Genomic DNA, 17,191 nt, shown 5'->3' with positions numbered 1-17,191 from the left:
TTATTTTAACGTGTTTCACACTTCCACCTCAAGTGCCAAATTACGTATATGTGTATCAGCCGGAACCGGAACGTCGGCAGCAAAATCATCTACCAATCTTTCAGCAAAGGCAACGGGTTGCGTTGCGCCTTGCCGCTGCGAGCCTGGGAATCCAAACGTGCCCAAGCGCTTGCTCCTCCGTTGGAGAGCCGGCGCCAGCTCGAGGAAGGAACCGCGGAGGCGGAGGCGTCGAACCAGATCATAGAGCCCCCCAAGCACAAGCAACGCCAGCCGTGCGGTGCGCACGTCAACCTGGGCGGGAGCCATCGAATCAGAGATTCAGAGAGCATCCACAGGCCACAGCTACCGGCGTGCCTCCTCCGAACCGACCGCCCGCGACACGGCCACTCCTGCCTGGTGCCGTGCCTGGCGGCGCGGCCTGGTTCGCCTAGCCGTGCCTGCCCGGCTGCTGCCGGCGTGTGGCCACTCCTCCCTATCCACACAGCCGGCCTCTGGCGCGCGGTCACCGCCCACCGCCCACCCGCCCGAGGGGCGAGGGCAGGCTGGGCAGCGCACGTCACTGTCCTCGCGCAGCCGCTGCCTGCCTGCCTCGCACAATTTTACTAGTAGCAGTCGCTCGCAACCGACGAGACGTCGACGGCCCACCCCATCCTGTCAATCCCCACCGAAACTACCCGCCTGCCTTTCCGGCGGAACGGAACCACCGCCCCGCCGACGAGCCACGCCGACGCCGCATAGGGTTTGGCCCCGCCCTCCACCGCCACCGCCATGGACCTGCCCCCCGGCGCCGCCCGCCGCACCACCTACTCCCTCCTCTCCCAGTTCCCCGACGACGCCCCCGGGCCTCCGCCCGCGACCGTCCTGCAGCGCCAGTCCAGCGGCAGCAGCTACGGCGCCGGGAGCTCCATCTCCGCCTCCAGCGACTACCCCTTCCACCTCCAGGCCCCCGCCTCGGCCGCGGGCGTCGCGCCGCCCGGATCGGCGGCCGCGGCGGCGGCTCCCGGCGGGTCGTCGCCCTGCAAGAGCTGGGCTCAGCAGGCCGAGGAGACCTACCAGCTGCAGCTCGCGCTCGCGCTCCGCCTCTGCGCCGACGCCGCCTGCGCCGCGGACCCGGGGTTCCTCGACCCCGGCGAAACGGGGAGCGGCAGGGGCAGCGGGAACGGGAGGGCCTTCCCGCTCGCGCATCCCGCGCCCTCCCCCGAGTCCCTCTCGCATCGCTTCTGGGTCAGCTTCCCTTTCCTCCTATGCTTTCTGTTCATTTAAGCAATTCGTTTTCTGGAAACGATCGCTTGCGATTGTGAGGAATTCGGGTTTCAGAATGCTGCAATTTGGTCAAAGCAGTGCTTAACAATCCATTAATCTTCGAAAACAAAAGCTGGAAATGATGATTCACGAGAGGAATTCTGGTTTCTGTATGCCGCAATTTGGTGTAGCCAATGCTTAATAATAGTTCATTAATCTTCAGAAACTAAGCTGTGGGTTCAGTTGCTCAATTGATTATAGTTCTGCTCATGCATACCAACGTCCTGTAGCTCAACTCATCTGAAATCATACTAGGATTTCACTATTTCCGTGAATTAAACAGCATCAAAGATACATATATATGTGTGTAGCAATCTTATTGCTGTATCAGAATGATCTATGCAGTTGTAAAAAATCTATCTTCCACATTGTGATTGTATTTGTATATACCCTGCATAAACCTGGTATCTATCTCATTTTGATTTTTTTCCCATTGCTTGCTTCCTAACACTCTTTCAGGTAAATGGCTCGCTATCATACAACAGCACAATACCAGATGGTTTTTATGTGATTCATGGGATGGACCCCTTCGTGTGGTCACTATGCACGGATATACATGAAGAGAACCGCATACCCTCCATGGAATCCCTCAAATCTGTCCTTCCAGATGATTCCTCAATTCAAGCCATTCTCATCGATCGGAGAACTGATTTTGATTTAGGTATGCTGGAGAGTTATGCTTCCAGCCTTTCGTCCAGCTGTACAGATGCCAAGGATGTGGTAACCCAACTAGCCAAAGTCGTATCTTCAAGGATGGGGTGAGAGTTGCATCGCCAAGCTCCTATAGGCCTTATACTTTGGTCTGGCTCATGTGGTTTTCTGAAACTCTTCTTTCTAATCTTTTGTCCGTCATCAAGGGGTACAACGTCCAACGAAGAGAACTTGCTTCCACGATGGAAAGAGTGCAATGAGGCCATCAAGTCAAGTGCAGGATCTGTTGTGCTTCATCTGGGAAAGCTCCCTGTCGGTCTCTGCAAGCACCGCTCATTGCTATTCAAAGTATGTTTGCTGGTTTAAATTGCTTTCCTGTCTGTCCATCTTGAAAGCCTGTTGTCTCAGTGACAACCACGACATGAATGTTGGTAAAGAGTTCTGTCTATCCATAGTCAGAACATGAAAGTTTTGTATAACTTGATCATAATAGAAATTAATAACTTAGTACCTTCTAAATTTCTTACAACCTGGAATGTTTACTAATGTAATGCCTTCACTTTCTTTGTTGCAGATGTTAGCAGATAAAGTCAGTATTCCATGTAGAGTTGTCAAGGGTTGTAAATATTGTAAATCTGATGATGCCTCCTCCTGTCTTGTACGCTTTGGGCTTGAAAGGTACCCTTCCCCAGCTGATCTGGAACTAGAACCCTTTTATGTCTTATCTATGATCCATTTTGCGGATATCTATTTTGGTCCTGCTGGGACACATTAATCATTGTTTTACTTGTATAGAGAACTTTTGGCATGGACGACTCATGCTTACCTGTTATTTCGTTAGCATCAATTGACCACCCTAATGTTTGACTTGTGCTGTACTCATCTCTTTTTAACTTCATTTTGGCAGGGAATACTTGGTTGATTTAATTGGGGATCCTGGCCAACTTAGTGATCCTGATTCGTTTGTCAATGGTCCCTACTCACTATCGGTGTCCTCACCTCTTCATCCTCCCAAATTTAGGTCATTGGAGATCACTTCAAATTTCAGCTCGGTAGCCAAGCAGTACTTCTCAGATTGCCATTCACTGAATCTCTTGTTCAGTGATTCTTCTACAGGTAATTAGTTTCTGAATAGGTATTAACTTATTTCTTCATGAGTCAAGACTCAAGAGTGCTTCATTATGTATATCAATAACTTTCCAGTAAGCTGTTGATATAGGCTAAGTAAGGAGTCTTCATCAAGAATGTTTATATCTATCAGCTGTATCATGCATTTTCAGGTGCTGCTACTAGTGCAGTAACTACTCTGGACCAACCTTATTCCAAGAAACATATTGCTGGGGACGAGATTATTAACAGCTGGATGCCAGGAAAAGGTAGTGCATGACTATCTTCTGAGACATCACCGCCTTTTGTTCTGAGTGTTGAAATATCAAATGAGGGGCTTGCTGCTGTACCACGCTACATGTACATATTATCACAAGAGATAGTACACCCCTTGCACCTGTACCAGGAAAATTTGCATGGTTTACTGTAGCCCTGCATCATACATGTATATAATTGGATGGTTGTCTGAAGTCGATATATTTATGTTCTGGTGATGCAGGGCAAGCAGCAATAAAGCCGGACATTATTGTGCCAGAAGCTCCTCGGGAGGTTTTGCCACTAATTACTTCCTCCAATATAAAGCTTGATAAGAAGAAAGAATTGAAATTAATTGAGGAGACTCAGCACTTGCGGCATACAGTCAGTGATCTGTCACTTGCTGCGGATGATCTGATCATTCCATGGAATGAGCTGATTTTAAAGGAGAAGATTGGAGCAGGTATATGACATAATACTTGAAAGTTCAGCCCTTTCTAGCCCACCAGAAAAAAAGGGAAAACAATCATGTCTTGTATGTCTGCTAATAGCACTGCAATCGACCATGTTAGAAATTTTATTTTATTTTCTTCTTAATATAACGATGCATAGTTTTGTATATTCGAGGGAAAAAAGAAGAAATTTTAGTATTTAATCAAATTTAGTGATGCTGAGTAATTTGCCTGTTGACTTGATGTATCTACCCTATCAAAAGAACATTTTTGCTGATTTAATAAACCCATTTTTTGACAGGTTCTTTTGGAACAGTTCATCGTGCTGATTGGCATGGATCGGTAAGCTTTTGCGTGCTCTATTTATTCATAAGCTGTAACTGACAGGTGTGAAAATATTGTTGCCTTTGCTTCTTTATTCTGATTGACTGTGCCCCATTATTGAACTAGAGGGGTTGGGAAAGGGGATTAGATTGATTTCTTTCTTATTCGATTCAATCTATTACATAGTCAACCCTTATGGCTGAACCCTTCTATGACTAAGATCTAGTCTCAGCTTAACTTAAGTTGACTTATAACATAATTTAGATTGACTTTATTGGCCCCTTTCCCTTTCCTAACGGAGCTGGTCTTCTCTTTCCTAATCCAGCTGACTACTAGTGCTAACTGACTACTCAATTGTGTGCAAACTTCTCATCTAGCACCAAAACAGACTCAATAACACATTCAATAGTAACCTCCCATTATGCTGCTTTTGCTCTGGGTGGGTCCACTGTTCTGGTGATATTGAGCTCAATAATGAAACCAACTCCATATTTTCACAGGATGTTGCAGTCAAAATACTTATGGAGCAGGATTTTCATCCGGAGCGCTTCAGGGAGTTTATGAGAGAGGTCCGTCTAATAGTTTTAATGTTGTTGGACTATGTTATGCCTGTACTACTCTATATCCACATGATTGAGTATCCCTATTCGAAGTAGTTAACTCATGAATTTTTTTCTTAATTTGTAGGTTGCAATCATGAAAAGTCTGAGACATCCAAATATTGTTCTATTCATGGGTGCTGTCACTGAACCGCCGAACCTATCGATAGTCACAGAATACTTGTCTAGGTTGGGAAGTTCCTTTTGGTTGTACCTTTGTTTATCTTTATAGTATGATATCATAATAGTTTACCCACTAGGCTGCTTCCAACAAGTGATGCCTTTCTTTCATTGCAGGGGTAGTTTGTATAAACTTTTGCATAGGAGTGGTGCAAAGGAAGTTCTGGATGAGAGACGTCGATTAAACATGGCATTTGACGTGGTATTGTGTTATCTCATTTTCCCTATCTGTTAACTCCACACCTTTACATGCCCATGTTATGAAATTAAAGCGATGCGCTGTTACTATCTGAACCCTCTCTGCTGGTTTTACAGGCCAAAGGAATGAACTACCTGCATAGACGCAGCCCTCCAATTGTTCACCGTGATCTGAAGTCTCCAAATCTTCTAGTTGACAAGAAGTATACTGTCAAAGTATGGTCAATTAACTTCATTTCTTATTGCATTTAGGCAAACGAAATTTGCATGTGCATACTGTCTGCGATGCTTTATGCTGACACATGGTTAGTAGTCATACACATCTTGCTAAATGTTCCTATGCACATCGAAACTTGTAATAGTATCTGAACATAATACTATCCAATCTTAGCAAACATGTGATTTTTGGTGAGAAAATAGAGCTATAATCTTCCATGTTCTTCCTTGTTTTCTGTTGCATAGCCTGAGATTTGATCCAGTTCGTTGGGGATGGTCTGGGGGTTCATTCCCCCTTCCGGTAAATGGGGATTGGGCATAATTATTGCTTCCAAACGAGCCCTTAAGTGTTGGTGGAGAAAATTACCGAGAGAACACACAAAGAGATCTCATATTGTAGTAGTGGAGATATTTGCACTCAAGTTTTTTCTTTTTTCTAAGTTCACCTTGTCGCTTTTCAGTGAACATATTTAGGGGAACCTCTGCGATAGATGCTAAGTTCCCTAAACAAATGAGAAATAGCTCTGGTCTTGACATAGCATGTGGATTTTCATGTCATTCTTCCTAGAGGATACATCATAAATAGCTTGTTGATTTAATGTTGTCTTGACTTGGCTGTTCTTTTAGTTTCCATGCTATTATTTACTCGCATTTTTTTTTGCCTGATCACAACGTGATATCAGGGTATCTACTTGCCCAAACTTTAATAAGTTTTAAAAATTCCATAGGTATGCGACTTTGGCCTTTCAAGACTAAAAGCTAACACCTTCCTGTCTTCGAAGTCTTTGGCTGGAACTGTAAGAGCCTTTTCCACTTTTTTCTGAAGTTCATCTCCCATTAACTGGAAAATAAGCCTTCGATAATCTTGTTTTAAATGTCAGCCTGAATGGATGGCACCTGAAGTGCTTCGAGATGAACCATCCAATGAGAAATCTGATGTCTACAGTTTTGGTGTAATCCTATGGGAACTAATGACATTGCAACAACCATGGTGTAACCTGAATCCTGCCCAGGTAACTTCATTATCCTGTAGCCTGATTGATGAAGTGACACAACCTCATTGAGAGTGTTGAACACATCGAGAACACATTTTTTGCTTATCCACAAACAAAAAACACCTGAAGTGTTGTATACCATATTGTACTGACCTCTGTTGGTCTCCACACTATTCTGCAGGTGGTTGCTGCTGTAGGTTTTAAAGGAAGAAGGCTTGAAATCCCGAAAGATCTGAATCCTCTAGTAGCCGCTTTAATTGAATCTTGCTGGGCAAAGTATGGAATGTTGTTCCACCTATATAGCCCCTTTCATTTTTACTTCGAATTTAATAGCAAGGACCTGGGCCTATTTTACTAATGCTATGTCTTTTGTAGTGAGCCATGGCGAAGACCCTCATTTACAAATATTATGGAAGCTTTGAGACCATTAATTAAGGTTCCAGTGCCGCAGCTGATTCGTTCAGATTCGTAGCCTGCTTTATAGAGTTACAGGAAGGTGTATTTTAGTGAGTTGTCGTGATAAGATCAACACGAAGGAGGGTTTTGAATTGACCTGCTATAACTGAATAATCCATTGTCAGCATCACTTCATTCTGAGAATATGGTTTCCTGCATCTACACTTTCAAACAAAGTGTACCTAGCAACTTCTTTCCATATCTCCAGGTATGCTGCCATTTTCATTGAGTTCTGTTCCTTACCAAAATTTGAAGTATCTATGCATTGTTGAATGTGAGATTACTTAGATATTTGCAAGGAGATTGAGTTCAAGTAAATACAAAATCAAACACAATCTACTGTCCATTTTGTCTTCTTGTGCTCAATTTTTATGTTTTCTCACAACGTATGCTGTATAGAACATTAGAAGTTAATGGCTTGGGTTAAAGGAATGAGTTCATAAATATTGAATTTAGAAATTTTAGGCGAGTAATGCATATATATGCATCCAGTTGATGGCTACTGTAATAATTCGCTGAATGCTCAAAATTATAGTTTTGAGTACCTCAAATGCATGGTTTGATTAGTCTTTCCTGATAGTTGTTGCTAGTATTATTTGTGATAATGGAAGTAACTTGGATTAGGCACAGTTGATCTAGGCTTCTTCATTTTAACTGGGTTTATGCTACAAGTACCAAATTGATTACACATCACTATGTTTAACTGAATGTTCCTGTTTTTAAAGATTGAGTGCTTCAGTGCTGTTCGCTGAGCTCTTACTGCTCCAACTTTATTTTACAAGTCAATTTACCTTTTCTTTTTCCTTTTTTTTTGTTTGAAAAGTAGTGCTGACGAGGCTATAATAACTACTTGCAGGTCTGCATGTTGCTTCAATGGATATCAGATGGAACTGTTAGTCTAACTTCCCCATGAGATGTGGGATGACATCCTTTGCTAATTTGGATTTTCAGTTTGTTTCTTATACGGAGTTATCCTGTGATGATATCTTGCTCACATCAGAGAATGCACGTTGGGTTCAAATTTCCTGACCATTTCCTGTAAATTCCAGTCTATAGATTTCTTTGTACAGTATGTAACTACAGGTAGCCATGAAAACAAAAGATTTTGGCTGACTTGCTTCAGGCCTTTGATTCTATTACTGACCTAGACCAAGCAGTGCAGTTCCGTAGAAGCTGATGTATATCTGTATGTATGCCTGTTTCTTCATCTCTTGTAAATTGTAATGTAACATACCACGAAATTAGGTGAGTGATAGTACCTGTATTGTTGTCGCCGAAGCTGAATATCAGCAAGCAGACATGAATGTCTTTGGGTTTCCTGCCATGCTTGTGGTGTGGGTTCATGACTTCACTAGTTCACTGATTGCCAGATATTATGTCCGTGCAGCAGATATGTCTGACCTGATGGAATAATTTCGGTGTCACGAAGTTGTTGCGCATATAATTTTCATCAGTGCATGCAAGTACTGACGCTGATTTTTCAGGGCTTCAGTTCCTAGCCTGGTGGGCCTTCTATGGAGGAGTTCGAATCTTTGGATTGAATTGTGATGATCTCGGAACATGGTTTAGTGATTACCATGGCCAAAAAGCTGTAACCATTTCTTCACTTCAGGGGGTTCCTACACAGATCATGAACAATTGATCGCCGGCAAAAGGTAGACCAGAGGTCTGCACAGGATCGTGCTTTCTTTGCTACTTTCCAGCAACCTTGTCTGCTCACATTTACAATCTGTGTCTTTACGATAGACAAAAGGTTGACGGAGCTCTGCACACTTATCCAGCACAGCACACTTTTTGTGGCAAACTTGTTTCTACTCCGCGTTTTGTCCAGCACTGTGTTTTGGTAGTTGTCATCATGGCTAAATTGGTGTTTCCTGAAATTTCTCTACACCGCGTTTCAGCAACTTTTTCACTATGTCCAGCACAGATGAACATGGTACTGAATATACCTTGCATTACATTTGATTATCAATTGCTTTATTGATATAATATTTTGTGACAAACTTTTAATCATAAGTAAATAATAACATCAATTTTGTATCACAAAGGTATACACTACCTTTTCTTTTTAAGATGAAAATTTGTATACTACAAATAGATTGAATTGTTGGTCAAAGATTTGGCCTATAACAAAAAAAAACTACTAAGCGGGGAGATGTGCATTCTCAGACAGAGCGAGTGAGCAAGTTAACCGTCACAAATTCCACAAATAGAAAGGGGCTAGGTGATAAAAGGGGGCAGCAGCTTGCGCAGCTGCGTCCTCTTCCTCGGTTCCTCCTCGCTTCGCGGCTCGCGTTGCTTCCTCCCTCCCTCCCTCCTCGACCCGAAACGCTCCTCCGGCGAAATCAAATCAAACCTGCTGCTGCGTCCACTGTCCGAGCCACCTCCCCGCCTCTTCCTCCTCCTCGCTCCCTCGCTGCCCAAATCCATTCCTCCCGATTCCCAAACCCTACTCGGCGGTCTCCCAACCCGGGTTCCGGGGCTCGGCTTCGATTGCCTCAGCCGCCTCGCAAACCCTAGCTGCTCCCTCCCCTATGCCTATGCGCCCCAAACCCTAAGCTCCCCCCCGCCATGCGCGCCTCCGCCTCCGCGGCCCCCATGGAGGCCTCCGCCGCCTCCCGCAGATCCGCGCCGGGCCCCGACCCCGGCGTCGCCAAGAAGCCGCGCCTCGCGCAGCCGCCGCCGCGGGACCCCAGATCTTCGTCCTACGCCGCCGCCTCCAATGGCGCCGCAGCCAGCGCCGCCGAGCAGGCGCTGGTCGACGAGCTGCTCGGACAGTACCGGACCGCGCTCGGGGAGCTGACCTTCAACTCCAAGCCCATCATCACCAACCTCACCATCATCGCCGGCGAGAACCTCCAGGCCGCCAAGCCCATTGCCGCCCTCATCTGCGCCAACATCCTCGAGGTGACCTTTGCCTTTGACTCCCCTTACACTCATCAAAGTACCCTCCTTTCCCCTTCAATTCACCATGTAAAAGTAATACTAAGGCTCCGGCAAGTAGCAGCAAGCACCGTCTGTGTCTGATGCTAGATACAGTGCATGTGCTAGGTGTTGTTGTTGGATTCTCAGGCCTCTGTGCATTGTACTGGTGTCCATGGTTGCTATCGAGATCAATCGCTGTGATGTTGCGAAGGGAATTGTTGTGTGTAAAATAGCTGGAAAAGAAAATACTGATTGACCTATCTTTGCCGCGGCAAATCTCTCTCACCCCCTCTTTTTCTCTCTCTTGCTCTCTCGTGCCTGCGTTGCTCACTTGTGATGCTAAATACGTGGTTTTATGAATTCTCTCGTGAAGTTCCTTTGCTCGATTTAATTTCCCAAATTTTCATTTGCTGTTTAAATTCGGACCCGTGTGTCATGGCAAAACAAATATGAACATTATGGTTGGAACCACCCTCTGCTAATTAGAGGGCTACAGCAGTTATCAGTGGCGGTAAACAATCTTAAGCTATTGGCTTATGGTTGGGCACTGCTTCAAAACCGTTTCATTCCCACGCTTTCAGAAACTTTGGCACAGATTTCTTGATATGCTACTCTCATACCGACCAATAATCTCTTGATATTTGTGTACCTATCTGATTTAATGGTGAATCACAAAGGATTCAGAATTCAGAAAGTTCTATTCCAAACTGAAGTGTATCATATATTGTCATGTAAATCTGTATGATGTATGGATGCGCTGATGAAAGAACAGGGAAGTATGAAGTATAATAATCTATGCCACAAGTGTGACATGCGCTGGGCTTCTCACATTCCTGGATAACTGCCAAACATTTGGTTGTCTTGGTTGTGTTACTTCTTTCTGTAATCGTGCTGCTGTCTTCAGGTTGAGGTGGCATATTGTTTAGGCTCATTTTGTTCCTTGGTTGTATGCTAAAAGGAAAATTACGGGATTCTTCAGAAGTAGGATTGAGACCTAGTCATCGAAGAGAAGGGATTAATAAACACCATTGGTCCTTTTCAACTAGGTAGTCATTGGAACTGAAAGATCCACACCATTGGATATGTTCTGTCATCAAATCATATCTGCTAGTGTTCTTGTCTTGAATCAACATTTGAGGCATATCAGCGTTGTTTGGTTCCTGTTTCCCTGCATTAGTACAATCTTGCTTCTGGTTTTAGCTCTTTCTATAATGTTATGTGATTGTTATCCACTACGGATGGAGGGGGGCATATCTATCTCATTTGATGGTTGCTTGTGCCTGTAGGTTCCAAGTGAACAGAAGCTACCATCTCTATATCTACTTGACAGTATTGTCAAGAATATTGGAAAAGATTATGTTAAACATTTCTCTTCAAGACTACCAGAGGTTAGTATCCCGTCCTATGCCATCTTCTTGATGTGAGAATAAAGACAGTTCCAAACCCTGGAGCAATATTTTCTTTATTTTGAGTGTAACTTGTATATCACAATCAACGTTAGTTTTCTTTGGTTGCTTTTGTTGCTAGGTGTTCTGCAAGGCGTATAAACAAGTTGATCCTTCTATACATCATAGCATGAGGCACCTTTTCGGAACATGGAAAGGAGTGTTTCCTCCTCATCCGCTCCAAATGATTGAGAAAGACCTTGGTTTTCAGTCATCTGCCAATGGATCCTCAAGTGCCACACCATCGAGGCCTGAATCTCAATCCCCGCGGCCATCCAATAGCATACATGTAAATCCAAAATATTTGGAAGCACGACAGCAGCTCAATCAACCAACTAAGGTAAGCCATCTATCTCAACTTGTCTGGATATACCTATTCACTCCTCTGACCTTCATGTATAATGTCTAGCATTGTAGCTTCCACTTTGTTCTATTGCACCTCATGTGATTTTGTTTCTGATGCTGTTTTTCCTTACCTCGTACAGGGGATACTGGGAAGTGGTGCTAAGACAGCTGTAATTGCTGATGCAGGCAATGATATTGAGAGGGCTAACAGGCTAGGTACTGATAGAAGTGCAGTGCGACGATTAGATGCTCCTAATGCTAGGCCTGTAAGTTCTTTGTAATCTCTTTGGCTTTTTGATACCTCTTCATGTAAAATGCCAGGAAAGTATCAGTGCTTTCGTTCACACATTGTTCCCCTAATACAGTACTTTAACTATAATATGCAGAACATACAGCGCACTCAGAGGGACCCTTTTAGCAATCCTGTTAATGAAAAACAGGCAGGTAGAGATGTCAGGGGTCTTGGATTCTCCAACATTTCACAACAAGCTGTTGTGGGAACTGGTCAAGTTCGCTCAAAATCCAAAGGTCAAGATGGAATCGGGGGGCCGTATTATGCCACTGGTGTTGGCTCTTCTGAAGAACAATTTGACCGGCGCAGCAACTTTTATGCAAGCAAGGATGTTCGGCCATCAGGACCTGTACGTTTGGATAGTGCACTTCTTCCAACTCCTTCCATTGATCCTGATAGAATTGGTAGGCCTTCATCAAACAAAAGCTGGAAGCACTCCGAGGAAGAAGAGTATGTGTGGGATGATGTACATTCTCAAGCAGCAGATTATGGTAGTAACAGCACTGTAAGAAAAGGAGAATGGATGGTCGATGATGGCAATGCTAAGTTTGCAAGCCTCCAAAGGGCTAAATGGGCAGAGGGAGGAGCTGTTGAACATCTAGACCCAAGATTTGGACTTGCAACAGGTCAAGATAGAAGACTTGCGGCATACATGGTATGTGAATCAAAGTTATTGGAGAAATCCAGTAATCATGATATGCTCATTACTGTACATAGTATTGCCAGATGCAATAAACTGTCTATTATGTTGTCTGTTGTTTCAATGTGAACCATTCACAATGAAAATTTTCGTTATATATCTTCCACTTTTTCGTTCTAGTCAGAAAAGATTATAATACTGTTGTCTTTCAATTGTTCAGGATCATGAAGAGTACATTCATGGTAAGCATGAGGTGGGACCAAGAATTGATCGGGAAATTAGGCCTGATGGACAACAGTTGCCGGCACCTCGAAGTTCCTCTCTCTGGGCATCCCAGGAAAACACACACCCAGACATTGGGCTGGATCCTAGGATATCAAGGTTTTCCAATCAGCCAGGAGAGAGGTCTACTATTTATACTGGTACCATGTCAGCAAGTATCACTTCGTCTGTACCTGTTGGGTTATCAGGACCTTACGCTGGAAGATCAAGCCTAGATAGTGCAAACAGTGTACCAATAAGATCAACTGAGACTTTTGGGCAGCAAAAGCACAGATATTGGTCATCTTCTCCTCCACCAGCTCACTCACCTTCATCTACTGCACCCTTTGTACGTCAGAGTTCTCCAAATCCTGCTGAGCCTGATTTTTATCCTTCCAGATCATTTTCTCAATTGGGCCAAAATCCTCAAGAAGAATATAGCCTAAGAGCGGCAGCACTTGCTAAAGATTCTCATTTTATGTCTCACAATGCTGGACTTCCTCAGGGACAACCTAGTCTACTAGCAACCCAGCAGGGACAAAAGTATGCTACCTTGCAGCCAAAGTCACATATCAAGCCAACTGATCAAGTGCAGGCAAGCTTTTCACGTGAAAATTCTCCATCGTTGTCGAGACCTTCCATCCAGCTTGGAGAAGTCTCTTTACCCAGTGATCCCACCCCTATAACCTCAGATCTGACAAGTGCTAGTAATTTGTTGGCTGGTCTCATAAAGAGTGGGTTCAAACCAAATAACCCCAGCGATCTTGCAAGTTTGAGGGCACAACCTCTTGTTCCAAGTGGGCCACTTCCACGTACTCTGCCATCTCCTCCAGTGGCATCTTCATCACTGCAAAATGCAGCTGGCGAAAATACCACTTTGCAAACACAGGCACCAAACACTGCTCGTCCACCTTTGCCACCGGGCCTGCCACCACCTCCAACACAGAGTGCGGGGATAGCTGCACCGCTCTCAAGCCTTCTCAGTTCCCTGGTTGCAAAGGGGTTGATCTCTTCGCCAGCCACTGATTCATCTGCTGCTGGCCCTTCACAGCCAAATAAAGCATCAAGCGCAAACGCTACAGATGTTGCAGCTTCAGCTATGCCTATGCCAGCTCAGAAGCCTTCAGTTGGTAAGGAGACATCTAATTCTGATTCATCAGCCCCAACAAACACTTTGTTACCCAAAGTTATCAAAATCAAGACAGGTGACCTTATTGGCCTGGAGTTCAAGCAAGAGATACTTCGTGAGTGCCATGAACATGTGATTAGCAGCCTGTTTGGTGACCAAAACTATCAGTGTAAAACCTGTGGTGAAAGGTTCAGTCTTGAAGAGGAATTGAGGTCGCACGCGCCATGTCCTGTGTCAAGGGAGTCTAAGAGCTATGCTGGTATCGCACCTAAAAAATGGTACCCTAGCAAGAACAGTTACATTGATGGATCTCATGAAATTGAGGACAGCGCTGAGGCATCTGATGCGGATTTAGGTTCTGCAGAAGAAGTGTGTGAGTTTATGGTTCCTGCAGATGAGAGCCAAATTATCTGTGCGCTATGTGGGGAGCCATTTGATGACATCTATTCTGTTGAGAAGGGGGACTGGATGTACAAGGATGCAGTGTTTTTGGATTACCCCAAGAGAGAAGGCAGCTGTGGAAGCAATGTTGAGGGCGAAGAGCATGTGCCCATAGTCCATGTAAGATGTATGCCAAGAGGCTCAAACAACGGCATGGAGGTGGACTAGCATGATTGTTGTGCACAGCAGCTGAAGCAGCAGCTAAACTCTTCTGGGGGCCTCGAGATGGAGGGAGCCTGAAGGGGTTTGAATGAGGAAACTGTGCAGCGGCAGGCGGTCTGTTGCAACGGGGCTGATGGTATACATGTAGACGGATTAGTGGGAAGGTGGCAGGCAGTATCAAAAACAAAATTTTGGTGAAGAACTGAAATCTTCCTTGGATTTCCTGTAGAAATCCACATGAGTCAAAGAATAAGGCCCTGGGGGAGCGCGCTTTGGCCATATGAATCAGAATAATCAAAAGCTTAATATTTTTGGACTCCATCTGAGGAGAAGGATCTTTCTGTTGATAGAAAGAAAAGCTTTGTAGGAGCATGTCAAAAGAATGTATTGTTTATTTACGAGGAAAAAGGGGAAGATGCCCCGCATGTAAGTCTATACTGTGTTTCTGACGACATACTCGCTCTCGATCTTTTGAGAAGTAGGGATTTTTGTACTTGAGAAGAAACCGATAGTAATAGAACATGATAGGCAGGGCTAAACAGGTTAGTTGTGATCGATTTGCTGTCAACCTGTCATCGTATTTTTTTCCCCAGTGTCATGGTTCCGTTAACGCGTTTTCGAGTTGCACGAACGAATAGGCAAACAACGATTCAACGAGCTCACTTTGTTGATGATGGACCTGATTATCTGAAAGCCTTTCATTTTGCACTTACATAAGGTAGGAAGGTTGTTAGTTGGTCCAATTCCGAATGTAATTTGTTTCAGGATTCCAGTTGGCGAAACTTGTTTAAATCGACCTATCAATGCATACGAAAAGTAGACAATCTATGGTTTATGCTGCTAGATTCATCACGAAAATTACTCTTAAACTCTTATTAACTAATCAGAATGGGTTGTACACTGTTATAATTGTGTTTGCCAATCCTGTGGTCTTGATCGGGACTCTTGCTTTCCCTTTCTGCAATTATCTACCTGCCACTGCCAGCAAGCATGACCGGGAGCATATTCTCCATTGCCACCTCAAATTTCACCTACCAAGATCTCCGGTAGTAGTTTGTGAGGACGATGGGATTTGCCACGATTGTTGTTGCCCTCATGCCAAGACTAAAGCATCGTCTCTTACTGGAAAATGGTAGATGCCCCTCCTTACTCCTTAGATCTGTCATGCATCAATGCATCGAGTAGCATGACGTGAGGAAAAGCTGGCGCGATGCTCATCTTGCACCGAACCACGCTTCATGCTTGTGCAGCCTAACGAATTGGAGGAGTTGAGTGCCTTGTCTGTCTAGTCAAAATCAGGCACTTACACCTACCACCTGCCGCTTATCTCTACATAATATTAAAGTGCTGTTGTTTCTTCTGACCGCCGTGGTTATTTTGCAAAAAAGTCTCTCAACTTTTTTTAATCAACCTGCAGTCCTTGGAATAGGACTTGTCGATTTTGCTAAAAAGTCCCTTCGTGTGCCATCCACTCGTGCCCTCCTTTTCCAGTCCGCCGCTGGCCCCCTCGCCATCCATTGGCCGCCACCTCCACATCCAGCCCTCTCGCCATCCTCTGGCCGCCCGCGCCACCGCTCGCTGCGGTGCCCTCCTCCTCCGGTCCCTTTCCCTAACCTCACCGTAGATGGCGTGGTTGCCCACGCGCATCCTCGTCGCCCAAGCCACTGTTTGGGGGATGAGGGCGACGAGGCCGCACCGTGCCGTCTAGGATGAGCTCTGGCCATGCCAATGGTGACGTAGATGAGCACCATGAATTGTGTTTGTGGCGACGACGTGCTGGTGTGCATCCCCGCTGGAGCCTGGAGTTGGTGGCTCGACAGTGGATAGAGGGAAGCTCGAGGAGGTGGCAGCGGACAAAGCTCAAGAAGACGACGGACCGAGGTGGGGTCGGGGGAAGGAGGGGGCAGCAGGTGGTGCCTGGCGACGCACTCGGGAGACGCTGCGAAGACGCTGAAGAGGCTCCTTGACTTGAGGCCTGAGCTAGGGTGGCTGTGGGGATCGCCACAGCAGAGCTGGGAAGAAGTATAGATGAGAGAGAAATGGGTGAGTGGATTAAGTGGCTCCGTCCACGGTGACAGAGTGGATAAGCCTAAGTGGACGCATTGGCGATTCAACGCAACATGTCCTTTGTTTCTCCATGCGTCATCGATGGGCCTTCTAGCAATGTCGAGTTGTGGGAAGATTGCATGCTAGCTAGAGCAGTCATCGGTGGCAGTGTCGAGTTGTGGGAATGTTGCATGCCAGCTATAGCAGTTCGTCTGTCTGGTGTACGGTTCACGCAAGACATGCTCGACACTGTGCATGGGCCACGCATGGTCCTCGCATGCATAAGTAGAAGTTTGTTTCCGCAGAGTTGACTAGATACGCCCAAGACTCAAGAGCAAAGGTTGTTCAATTCATTTTCTTCCGAAAGAGACTAAGTTGGTACATTTTATCTGTTCAGTTTATACATCACAATTCATAAAGAGCTATGGTAGACTTGAGAGAGAGGGAGAGTGCGAGGGAGAGAGAGGGGTGGCCGGTATAATGCACGGCGCATAAAATCAGTGAAAAACTTCTAAATGAAATTAAAGACGCATCAATACGCAGATTACCTTATGTGTTGTTCGACACAATCACCCGGTAAAGACTAAGGTTGGGATGTATGATTGTTATAATATGTCTTTATGCTTTTCAAATGAGTAGAAATAATTAAATAAAATATATACAAGTGTAAAATATAGGATAATAAATTATTGGAATCGGAACAAATTTAAGATTTTCAAGGCAAGTTATGTTATTTATTTAGTTCTAATCGTGGCCCGTAAGGGCAACGT

At 44.9% G+C, this 17,191-nt stretch overlaps 1 protein-coding gene across 1 annotated transcript; it reads left to right on the top strand.

Moving 5' to 3' along the window:
• The first annotated feature begins 619 nt into the window (after positions 1-619).
• LOC117844130 (uncharacterized) lies at positions 620-14,930 on the top strand. The gene is made up of 23 exons (XM_072291809.1): positions 620-1,224; positions 1,762-2,060; positions 2,160-2,301; positions 2,528-2,631; positions 2,861-3,069; positions 3,234-3,329; positions 3,560-3,778; positions 4,069-4,109; positions 4,592-4,660; positions 4,779-4,879; positions 4,988-5,072; positions 5,186-5,284; positions 6,013-6,081; positions 6,166-6,297; positions 6,461-6,555; positions 6,655-6,747; positions 6,913-6,943; positions 9,256-9,642; positions 10,947-11,048; positions 11,188-11,445; positions 11,591-11,716; positions 11,837-12,397; positions 12,603-14,930. Exons 1-23 carry the CDS (start codon positions 769-771, stop codon positions 14,379-14,381), a joined length of 5,553 nt encoding a protein of 1,850 aa, XP_072147910.1. The 5' UTR covers positions 620-768; the 3' UTR covers positions 14,382-14,930.
• Positions 14,931-17,191: the final 2,261 nt, after the last annotated feature.

Source organism: Setaria viridis, chromosome 2 (genome assembly GCF_005286985.2).
Source record: "Setaria viridis chromosome 2, Setaria_viridis_v4.0, whole genome shotgun sequence".
NCBI lineage: Eukaryota > Viridiplantae > Streptophyta > Magnoliopsida > Poales > Poaceae > Setaria > Setaria viridis.
The sequence above is the reverse complement of the archived record's forward strand: the minus strand, read 5'-3'. Positions and strand labels throughout refer to the sequence as shown.

Excerpts from the sequence above, each read along its gene's own strand:
- LOC117844130 (XM_072291809.1), top strand. The coding sequence starts at position 769 with ATGGACCTGCCCCCCGGCGCCGCCCGCCGCACCACCTACTCCCTCCTC. Across the intron at positions 6,748-6,912 it reads CAGCTGATTCGTTCAGATTC|TGTACCTAGCAACTTCTTTC; the intron begins GTAGCCTGCTTT and ends TTTCAAACAAAG. Across the intron at positions 11,717-11,836 it reads ATGCTCCTAATGCTAGGCCT|AACATACAGCGCACTCAGAG; the intron begins GTAAGTTCTTTG and ends TATAATATGCAG.